We start from the raw sequence: 12,128 nt of genomic DNA on the forward strand, positions 1-12,128 counted from the left end.
GCCAAGTTCCATGAAATACTATAACTATAGCCTTTTTCATAGCCGTACCTTGATCTGTTAGATGGCTTTTGGATGCTTTTGATTATGAGCTGCCAAAAATGTTTCAAAAAGTCATTTGAAGGAGTCGAATGTTTCATCATACAAGAGAGCACCTCAAAATATATACTCTTTCTCCGTAATGGTTAAATCCAACAAACACACTAAGTGATCTATGATCTCTATTTGTTCCAAAGGTGGTATCAAAAGTAATGACATCAAAAAAATATGTTAGCAATCCTCATCAATCTAAGTGTACTACATAGTGAAACGAAGGATTCTCTACACATTTATATTGAAAGTATTTTAGCATACTTCCAGTTTCACCATAAATCCAAAGGTTACTTGAGCCACCAGCTTCCTTACTAGCTAACTCATATCCAGCTTTAGGTCTGATTCCATAATCATCTACCATGTCAATTTGAAAACCTTGCACATGTGAAATTTTCTGTGGTGATGGCATTTAGGTGGCATGTTTTTGGCAACTAAAGGATGTGGTAGCGTTCAGTCACCAAATCATATACTTCATAATTTCCTTCAACTTTGTTTAATTTTATTCCCATATGAACATTGTAGTCAGTTCTTGTCTGTGCTCGGGGATTCTTGGTTAGATAATCTCTTTTATCTTTTCCTCGATGACCAGCACTTGAGCAAACAAACCTACTAGAAGTAAACAACCCATCTACAACACTTTTGTTGTTATGCTGCTTTCTAACATCAAAACCAATCTTACCACCATAGCTAACCCAAAATTTCCAAGCCTCATCTACACTGCTAAACTTTATTCCAGTATCCACTTTACAAATATTGGGCTATATTATTGGAATACAAGTATGTCCATCTATGACATACTTATGTTTGATTGGAATATGCCCCCAAAAACTGCTAGTGGAAACCAATGAAATAATAAGGATAAATTCAAGCAACAACCTTCACTTCTCTGCATTTTTGTTGATCCTGCTTTCCTTTGTAGCGTTGACTCATATTTGTGGAAGCATATTTGGTGATGAGAGAAATTGGGAGATAAGTATGGTATGAGAGATAGAAATGTGTTACTAGAAGCCAAGAAAACCATAAAAAAAAATGCAAGCAACGATCTTCACTTACCTCTCTAAATTTTGGTTGATCATACTTCCATCTCGTGTTTATTTATCTTCATGGAATCACTTCAATGCTAAGAGAATTGGAAGAGGTATGTCATGAGAGAGAGAATGAAAAGACTTATAGAAGAAGCCCGAAGAAATTGGAGGGAAAAGGAGGAGTCCTGTAGGGTTTTGGTGCCTAAAATCGACCTGGACCTATGGTGCTTCCTCTAAGACCTGTCTCATCTTTGCCTTATGTAATAGAAAATTATCTACAACCGTTAGATGGAGATGGATGGCCAAGATTAGAGCTAATGCCACCCTCTGCATTAGCTTCTGTAATGCAGAGGATCTGGATCCGACATACTCCCTTTGTCCCCAAAAGACTTAAATTTTAGAGATAAATATAGACACATGTTAAGGTAATATTTTTTTAGTGAATCTTCTGATGAATGAGATAACTTTTGTTTTATTATCAACGAGGAAATGGATTTTATATCTTAAAGTGTATTCGCTGAACTCATCAAATCTCACTCATATCTGAAATCAGTCCGGAAAACCTAATGCGCGAGGCGAACACATTTTTCCTTTTCTGTTCACCCCGCGGCCTGCATGCTCCCACGCTGAAAATGGGCCTATGGGCCTATGGGCAAATATGATATTTGTTATTGGGAGTACCTATACATCTTTCGAAAGATTTTTATGATCGTATCACACAGATTTTTAATCTTTAGATTAAAATCCGATAGATATAATAAAAAGCAAAAAGCAATTAAGAAACACCATAATGGACACTAAATTACCATATCCTCAAGAAAAAGACCAAATCCAATACAAAATTTAAAATTTACATGTGAAGATTCAAAAATTACAGTGTAACTTACAAAAGTTACAGTGTAAGTTTCATAAATTACACTGTAACTTACAAGAAAATGCACTGTAAATTTGAGTGAGAAAATCGAGTGAGAGATAAGAAAAAATCTTTCGTGTGAGATATAGCAAAATCGTTTGTTATTTGGGAGTACCTATACATCTTTCGAAAGATTTTTATAATCGTATCACACAGATTTTTAATCTTTGTATTAAAATCCGATAGATATAATAAAAAGAAAAAAGCAATTAAGAAATACCATAATGAACATTAAATTACCATATCCTCAAGAAAAAGACCAAATCAAATACAAAATTTAAAATTTACATGTGAAGATTCAAAAATTACAGTGTAACTTACAAAAGTTACAGTGTAAGTTTCATAAATTACACTGTAACTTACAAGAAAATACACTGTAAATTTGAGTGAGAAAATCGAGTGAGAGATAAGAAAAAATCTTTCGAGTGAGATATAGCAAAATCGTTGTTATTTTTATCTGGAGTGGCCAATGGGCCTTAATGATCCTAATATAAAGTCTCCACAAATATATTTTGAGTTGATCAAAAGACGTTTTTTTTTTTCGATTTTGCTATATCTCACTCGAAAGATTTTTTCTTATCTCTCACTCGATTTTCTCACTCAAATTTACAGTGTATTTTCTTGTAAGTTACAGTGTAATTTATGAAACTTACACTGTATGTAACTTTTGTAAGTTACACTGTAATTTTTGAATCTTCACATGTAAATTTTAAATTTTGTATTTGATTTGGTCTTTTTCTTGAGGATATGGTAATTTAATGTTCATTATGGTATTTCTTAATTGCTTTTTTCTTTTTATTATATCTATCGGATTTTAATACAAAGATTAAAAATCTGTGTGATACGATTATAAAAATCTTTCGAAAGATGTATAGGTACTCCCTTTTTTTTTTGACAGAGAATTCATCAAGACGTTGTTGGGCTAAAGCCTGGTAGAAAAAAAGGAATAAGTTCACCCGAGGTCCCTCAACTTAACAGCGAGATTTTTCGAAGTCCCTTAACCACAAAACCAGAAATCTCCACCCCTAAACTATACAAAACCGTTCACTCAAGGTCCCTAGGCAGTATATATGGGTGGTTTCGCTGACATGGCATCCTAGTCAGACAAAATTTTTTTTTAAAAGTAAGTAGGACCTACATGTCAGCCGCACGTTTTTTTTTCTTGTCCTTCTCTTCTCTTTTCTCGCTTCCCTCTTCTTCTTCAGTGAGGAGGCCGGTGGCGGGCGGAGTGGCGATGGCGGCGTGCTTCCGCTGCGCGCAGTCGGCGGCGGCGGCGTCCGGCCCCGCGGGGCCCAACCGCCTTCCTCCCGCGGGACGGCGCTGTCCATCGCCGTGGTGCACGACGCCATGGCCGCCTCGAGGCTCCGCGGCAGTGGCGGGGCGGTCCAAGTCGTCATCCGGACTTCTGGAGGCGGAACGTGAACACTGCGGCGTAGTCGTGGATGACGGTGGCGTCGTTGGCACGAGCAGCGGTACGGTCCACGGCGAGGATCTCCTCCTCCGCCATGCTTCTGGGCACCTGGCCGACGAACAGCCACATCCTCTCGCCGTCATCATCCTCCGCATCTCCGGTCATTACCGCGATTTCTCTCTCTCTCTCTCCCGTCTCTTTTCCTTTTCTGATGGCTATGCAACCTCCTGTCCGTCCTCTCCTCGTTTTTGCCTGCGCCTTTGGCCTTTCTATATCGGACGAGCACTAACCACTGATTGATTGATTGATCAGTATCAGTGTCTTGAGTATAAGTTAATTAATCGATGAGTAGTACCAACTACCAAGTCTTGATCTCGAGTAGCAGTGAATGTGATCGAATCATCTGATTGAGCAAAAAGCAGCAGCAACATTGATGCCTCCGCCTCGCCGTCCAGCGCGACGACAATGTCGTGCTCGGCGCCGGACTCCAGGAACCGCGCCCTCGTGGACCAGCACCCACACCCGACGAGGAGACACTGGCCTTCCGCGTCCGTCACTGACTCCTCTGGTGGCAGCGCGGGACGAGGCGGTTCCGCGCCGCCGGCGACCGCCGCATCGACCTGGCGTGGGACCTCTCACCCGCGCACACTTCCCGGTCTCGGGTTCGCCTGAGCCTTCCTTTGGGTGTAGCCGACGAGCCGCCGTCGCGCCGTGGTACCGCCCCGCAGCCACAGCAGCTGTGCGGCTGGAACAGCGGTGGTGGCCCCTTCTCCTCCTCTTTCTCCCCCGGTGAGTATAGATGGACAGACTACATCGGCGTCGTGCGTGCATGCATGCTGCATTCTTGGCGTATTAGTTTTGTGCATGGATCTTACGAAGGTCGGGGGAGGACGGCGATGATGGTGTGCCACGACGTCGAGATGCCGTTCCTGCGGGGGATCAACGTGAACCGGCCGGCACCAGCGGCGGAGACGACGACAGTGAGGGGGGCAACTGTAGCGAGGAGGAAGAGGAGCCCAGCGCGACCTCCCCCAACAGCACGCTCTCCAGCCGGCAGCGACGACGAGAACTGCGGCGGCGGCGGTGGATCTCGTGTACCGCGGCTGGGGCAGGGATGGGAGCAGCAGCAGTAGGGAGAAGAGAAGAGAAGAGAAGAGAGAAGAGAGAAAGGAGAAGAAAATAAGATATGCAGCTGACATGTGGACCCCACATGCTTTGCTAACTAGGATGTCACGTCAGCGAAACCACCCATATATACTGCCTAGGGACCTTGAGTGAACGGTTTTGTATAGTTTAGGGGTGGAGATTTCTGGTTTTGTGGTTAAGGGGCCTAAAAAAATCTCGCTGTTAAGTTGAGAAACCTCCGGTGAACTTATTCCAAAAAAAAGACAGGTTGAAGCCCATGGGCTGGTTTTTCTAGCTTGCAGCGATGCACGCTGGTTGCCACATGCGGATGTACAATACATAGGTTGTTGCAACGTTCGCGGGCCGCGAACGTCCACGTACTAGACGCCCCTCAAATCAGTCTCTATCATAAGAAAGAAAAATGAATTTAGGATATCGTAATAAGAAAAATAAATAAATTTGACTAAATATAACCCATGGTGACGTATCGACTATCAATTAATTAAGCAAACGGCTTGCAACCTCTGATTGCCAGCTAAAAAAATCCACGATATATTCTTGTCCTAAGTACAGTGACTTATGACCTCTAATCCCAACTACAGGTCTACAGCGATCAAATCACTTGCGCCACTAGCAAAATTGACGAACTGGATTTACTGTTTATAAATGAAAACCACTTCGTCGCTCACTCGCTTGTAGTCTCCAGCCACACAACCGTAAAGGTCCACACCTCTTCTCGCAACCACTTGAGCCACTCGCAAGTCTCAAGCCAAAATCATATCACAGTCGCCATGGAACTCTCCTCAACCTCAGCTTCTCTCCTGCTCATCCTCCTGCTCACCCTCGTCTACTTCCTCTACCTGCACCAGGATCCCAAGAAGAAGCCTCGCACCCATGGACTCAAGTCCTACCCCGTGGTCGGCACGCTGCCGCATTTCATCAATAACAAGGACCGTTTCCTTGAGTGGTCGACCGGCGTCATGAAGCGCAGCCCCACGCACACCATGTCGTTCAAGGAGCTCGGACTCACCGGCGGCGTCATCACCGCCAACCCGGCCAACGTCGAGCACATTCTCAAGGCTAACTTTGGTAACTACCCCAAGGGCGAGCTTGCCGTGTCCTTGCTCGAGGATTTTCTTGGCCACGGCATCTTCAATTCCGACGGCGAACAGTGGCTATGGCAGCGGAAGGCCGCCAGTTACGAGTTCAACAAGCGCTCGCTGAGGAACTTCGTGGTGGACACCGTCCGGTTCGAGGTCGTCGAGAGGCTGCTGCCGCTGCTCGAGTATGCGGGGCGCCACGGACGGACGCTGGACGTGCAAGACGTGCTTGAGCGCTTCGCGTTCGACAACATCTGCCGCGTGGCCTTCGATGAGGACCCGGCGTGCCTCACCGAGGAGAGCATGGCCGCGCCCCAGAGCGCGGAGTTCATGCGCGCGTTCAACGACGCGCAGAACGCCATCTTGGACCGGTTCAACTCGCCGGCCAAGTCGCTGTGGCGCATCAAGAAGCTCTTCAACATGGAGCCCGAGAGGCGGATGAGGGATTCACTTGCCACGATCCACGGCTACGCGGAGCGGATCGTCCGGGAGCGCAGGGAGAGAAGGGAGGCCCGGCTGGAGCGCCGCGACGACTTCCTGTCGCGCTTCGCCGCGAGCGGCGAGCACAGCGACGAGAGCCTCCGCGACGTGGTCACCAACTTCATCCTCGCCGGCCGCGACACGACGTCTTCGGCGCTGACCTGGTTCTTCTGGCTACTCTCCGGCCGGCCCGACGTGGAAGACAAGATCGTGCGCGAGATCCGCGCGGTGAGACAGTCGTCGGCCGGCAGCGAGGGAACGCGTGGCGCGACGTTCAGCTTGGACGAGCTGAGGGACATGCAGTACCTCCACGCGGCCATCACCGAGTCCATGCGTCTGTATCCGCCGGTACCCTTCGACACGCACAGCTGCAAGGAGGAGGAGTTCCTGCCGGACGGCACGTTCGCGGGGAAAGGGTGGCTGGTGACGTACTGCGCATACGCCATGGGGCGCGTGGAGGACATCTGGGGCGCGGACTGCGAGGAGTTCAGGCCGGAGCGGTGGCTGGACGAGGCGGGCGCGTTCCGGCCGGAGAGCACGTTCAAGTACCCGGTGTTCCACGCGGGGCCGAGGATGTGCCTAGGCAAGGAGATGGCCTACATACAGATGAAGTCCATCGTGGCGTGCGTGCTCGAGCAGTTCAGCCTCCGGTACGCCGGCGACGCCAAGGGGCACCCTGGGCTCGTGGTCGCGCTTACGCTGCGGATGGAGGGTGGCTTGCCGATGAAAGTGACAATCAGGGAGTAATCAAACAAGCGTGATGCTAGGCTAGCTGGACTTGTCGACTCCATACTTTATGTGTGTATCATTGCTCTCGCTTGTTTGGAGAAATAAAATAGAACTGGTGTCGTGCTCCGGTTTTTTACCCGAATGGTGAATGGCCCACACACAGCCACGCTTTTCGGGATTCACGTGAGTTCTGCGGCTGTGTTTGGCGCACCGAGCGAAATGAGATGGGCACGAGTTGTCGGATATAGGATTGCAGATTTGCAGGAGAAGCTATTTGCACGAGTTGATGGGCTGCCCATGGCGCGCCCACATCGAGCAAATTTGAATACTTCGTCTCAGCCGAAAAGTATGCCGTGGCGGAGCGGTGTTGGAACTGGAGACAAGGCCGAGCAACTGATACAACCCCTGGTGCTCGGTGTTCATCGGTTCATCCTCTCGCCTTCCCCGCTGATCAATGATGAGTGGGCAAGAATCTGGAACGTGTCCAACTCGGTTGGCCGAATCGGTGAGCGGACTTGCTTTTTTTTCCGAATGCGCAAAAGGGTGAGCGGACTTGTCTTTTTTGCGAACACACAAAGATGAGCGAACTTGATTTTTTTTCTTGATTCCACTGTGGCGTCAAGTTTGCCCCATCACACGGACTACCTTTTGTCTTTGTTTGTCGCTATGGCCTCGATAGAATCTGCTAAGAGCAAGGTCAATAATATAGCCCGTTGTTGGCTTTAAAAACCAGCCATGTCATATATAGTAAACAATATAACTAATGTCTATAATAAAAATACTATAACACGAATATTTTATTGTTTCATGGGACCCACCACCTTCTCCTACCGGCTACCTCCCATTCTCTTTCTCTCTCTTTCTCCCATCAGTTCATGTCTTCTCTTCTTTGTTTGGTTCTTGAGCAACAGAGATGGCGGCGGGGTGGAAAATAGCGGCGGCGGACGCAGGAGATGGCGGCGGCCGTGCGGCGGGCGTTGGAGACGGCGGCGGCTGGGCCGAGCGGCGGAGGCGGAAGAGGGCGGCGGCCGTGCGGTGGGCGTCGGAGACGACGGTGGCCGGGCCGCGCGGCGGAGGCGGAAGAGAGCGGTGGGCGTCGGAGATGGCGTCAGCCGTGCAGGCGAGGGGTGACGGGGACCGTGCGACGGATGTGGGAGACCGCGGCGGCCGTGCGTCGACGCCGGCGAGGCTGAGGGCGGTGGTCCAGTGGCCGCAGGAGTTGGCGACGAAGGCAGGCAGCGCAAGCATCTAGGCGAGCCCCACGAACTCCTCGACCGGCACGTGCAGTCCGGCGACAAATTAGTCGTCGGCTCACTCTCTCTCTCTCTCTCTCTTCCCCTCTCTCCTCCAGATCATCACAAAATCTTATGTGGAAGCAGTACCGCCGGTTATTGTACCTGCTCTAAGGGGATAAGATGCAGGTAAAGCTAATGGGCGGCGCCCGCCCCTCCCCCCTATACGGCTATACACTCCTTCCTCCTTCCCTTCTTCTCTTCCTATTACAGTACACTATAAATTTTTTTTTAAAAAAAATAAAAGTTGGAAAAATTTATGTATAGAAATACTATATATAAAAAATTGAATTTAAATTCAAATTTGAAACAGGTATGCAGACTTTTGACTTATAAACTTTGGGTCTATAAACTAATATTTGAATTCAAATTCAAATTTGAATCGGGTATGTAAACTTTTGACTTATAAACTTTGGGTCTATAAACTTTAGGTGTATAGAAATACTATATATAGAAAATATTTAAATTTAAATTCAAATTTAAAACAGATATGTAAACTTTTGACTTATAAACTTTGGGTCTATAAACTTTAGATGTATAGAAATACTATATATAAAAATATTTCAATTTAAATTCAAATTTGAATCGGATATATAAACTTTTGACTTATAAACTTTGGGTCTCTAAACTTTAGATGTGTAAACTTGAGGTGTACAAACTTTTGGTGCACAAATTTACTAAAATAGGAAAGTAATGCGGTACCAAAAAAGAAACCAGGTGGAGGGAGGAGGGACCGAACCCTGATCGCTAGGGGCGATCGATCGCCCCTTAGCAATCTCGATAAGATGCCTCCCACATCACAGCTCTTAGGGCAACAACAATGTATATAGCAAAAGTAGTCCATATAGATAGATCCACTTATACAAACTTTAACTATTGTAACATTCACAATGTATATGGATAGCAAATAGTAGTAGGAGGAGAGAAGAGGTAGAGACAAATAATATATTTTATTCTCTATGGGCAGCCCATATGCTTATGAGTAGCTTTTGTTATTTCTTTGCTATGGACTAGTTCCACAATGTTACTAGGTGGCTGAAACAAATATTGTATTGCTTATGGACACTTTTAGACTATATTGTGGATGCCCTTACAGAATGGTAACAACCCGACAGTGTCCGTCACAGCGTGGGCCTAAGACCAAATAGAAATTTCATCAAATAATAAATACACCAAATTATCCTTATTTATGCATCCAAATTAACACAGGGAGACCCATACGTGGTTCGAAATTCTAATACACATATAGTTTCCATGCGAGAAAATTGTATATCTACCATCGTATAAAATGGGATTCGCTCAAATACCATTGTTTAAATGGGTTTCGCTGGAATACCATCCTCAACCAAGGTGTCTTTGTTCAAATACCATCCCAGACGAAAATGCCCCATAGTTCTTCTTCCTCTCTCCTTCCATCCCATCAGCTGAATAGTTCGCCGGCGACCACCACCGGCTCCACTGCCTCACCGCCGTCGCTCGTGTCATCTTGGACATCGTCGCGCACTGCAGCCCCGACCAGACTCACCAGCCGCCATCACGTGCTCGCGTGGTCTCGGCTGGCCACCGTCATGCGCCGCCGCCCAACCCCGACTTGTCGTCCTCGCCGGTCGTGGTCGCGGTCGGTGCTGCCGCCGCCGCGACGAGAGAGAGAGAGAGGGGGGGAGGAGACGCCCCGACTCGTCGGCCGCCGTCACGCGCCGCCTCGCTTGTGTCGTCTCTGCCGGCTGCCATCGCACGCCGCCACCCTGCTCCGACTTGCCAGCCAATGACGACATGAGCGACGGACCGCCGGCGACCTATTCAGCCATTGGAGGGAGAGAGGGAGGAAGAAGAATAGCTAAGGGGCATTTTCGTCTGGGATGGTATTTGAGCAAAGACATCTTGGTTGAGGATGACATTCCAGCGAAGCCCATTTAAGCAATGGTATTTGAGCGAATCCCATCTTATGCGATGATAGATACACAATTTTCTCTTTGCATGCACCGCAAACTGCTATCTATTTAGCACTGCCGCATTCCAAAGTACACACTCCTTTCTTCCCTTTTAGTAGCACCTTCTCTTTTCATATGAAAAGTTTGAGATTTTGAATTGATTTTTTGATTCAAAATAAAAGTTTGATGTCACAGTTGTATGATTTGACTATAAAGTATTTGAGTTTTTAAATGAAAGTTTGATTTTGAGTTGAAATTTTTGTAATTCAAAATAAAAGTTATGGGGCCATGGTCGAAAGTTTCGTATGATTTGAGTTGAAATTTATATTATCTGAGCCGAAAGTTTTGTGAAAATGCTAATAAAAGGAAAAGGAGTTTATAATGGGAACATGCAAACAATGTGTAGCCACATGCAATCCTATATACTCCTTCCATAAAAAAAATGAATCTAGAATTGGATGTGACTTATCCTATTACAACGAATATGGTCATAAGTCTAGTTATAGGTTTATTTTTTATGGGATAGAGGGAGTAGCGCAAGGGAGGAAGATATACTTAAAAGTTTATTAGCCGTGCAATGTAGATCTTGAAAGAAGACATTAATGAGATGATCAACAATTGTTATCTTGTTATACATGGTGAAACTATTAATTTGACATATGCTTCATATCAAACTGTTATTTCGGTTTATATTCACGCCCTCGTGATATATGCTCAATGGGAAGTGACTGGCGTGTGCTTTGTGTCACGCATAGAAAAATCAATATTTTTTTAAGTACATAAGCCAAACGGAAAATGAATGGAATTGACCTAAGGGAACATTGAAAAGCTAAGCACGTTAGAGTAGTTATTTACCTGCAGGATTTTTTTATACTTGTTTGTGCCCACAAGTTAATGAAATACATCTATACTTTTTAAACATATTTTTAAACATATATTGCCATGTGATTATATGTAATTGATTTTTGGTTAAGATTTATTGTGTCCACACAATATCTTATAATTGTACTTTCCGTTAAATACATTTGATGTACAACATGAATTGAATTAAGCTCAAATGCATAGATTGCTAATATAAAAATTTGAAAATTATTAAATAAAATAAAATTGCATGTAGCGTTTAGCATGGGTATATTACTAGTCATCCAAAAGAAAAAACAAATTCACTCACGTGCACTCCTTTGTAATTGGCGGGAATATATTCTAGTTACTTGAGGGGATGACCCCTCGTATACCTTTTCTCCTAAATGCACTGCTAATAGGTTTTTAAAAAAAATCTTTAAAAAGTAACGATGTAGAGTATATTGACATCTATGATGCATACACCAAAAAATAATCTTAAATTCGATCTACACCTTGAAAAAAAAAGATAATAATCTCCAATTTCTACAGCTTCAGAAAATAATCTCCAATTTTCATGATTAGCAATTGTTGTATATATTTCTTCCTCTTCATCCGATAGTTTGCTAGGACCGTCTTCTTGAAAATTAAATTGTCCATTAATGATATATATATAATGAATTGCTGGACGAACAGGTGGTGTGAATTTTGGTGGTATGGAGGAGAAGATAATCCTGTATCTTCCATGTCCAAGTCTCCTGCAGACATCTTTCACAGCGCTTCCTAAATCAAATTGAAGGATCTGATCGAGGGTTGCATAGAAGGAATTCACAAGACCATGATCTATAATAGTTTGGAGAGATATTTCTTCATGGTTGTATGTGGGTAGGTTCCGGAATCTTTGGAGATTTATCTCAGCTTTGAGAACCAGGAATCTATAGGATGGGTCAGAGATTGCCTGATCATCTAGCCTTAAGAGAGGGAGCATATATATGATTACTCGTATGGCTGGGTTTCTTTCTCTTCCTTCTAAGAGATCAAAGAAATAATCTTGGAGTCCAAGGAATATTTTCATTTGTCTCTCCTTAAACTTTTGCCAAACAAGATCGAGGATGTCTTGCCCAAAGCAAGATAAAGTTTGCTCCGTCTTGAAGCTTAATCTAGGTTGGAGATTTTCGTATGTGGTACTCAT

General features: G+C 45.1%; 1 protein-coding gene across 1 annotated transcript; it reads left to right on the plus strand.

Annotated features, from left to right (window-relative positions):
• Window positions 1-5,017: 5,017 nt before the first annotated feature.
• Window positions 5,018-7,009, plus strand: LOC4327539 (cytochrome P450 CYP94D108). Its single transcript, XM_015769163.3, has one exon. It carries the CDS (start codon window positions 5,356-5,358, stop codon window positions 6,889-6,891), a length of 1,536 nt encoding a protein of 511 aa, XP_015624649.1. The 5' UTR covers window positions 5,018-5,355; the 3' UTR covers window positions 6,892-7,009.
• Window positions 7,010-12,128: the final 5,119 nt, after the last annotated feature.

This window comes from Oryza sativa, chromosome 1, assembly GCF_034140825.1.
Source record: "Oryza sativa Japonica Group chromosome 1, ASM3414082v1".
Classification (NCBI taxonomy): domain Eukaryota; kingdom Viridiplantae; phylum Streptophyta; class Magnoliopsida; order Poales; family Poaceae; genus Oryza; species Oryza sativa.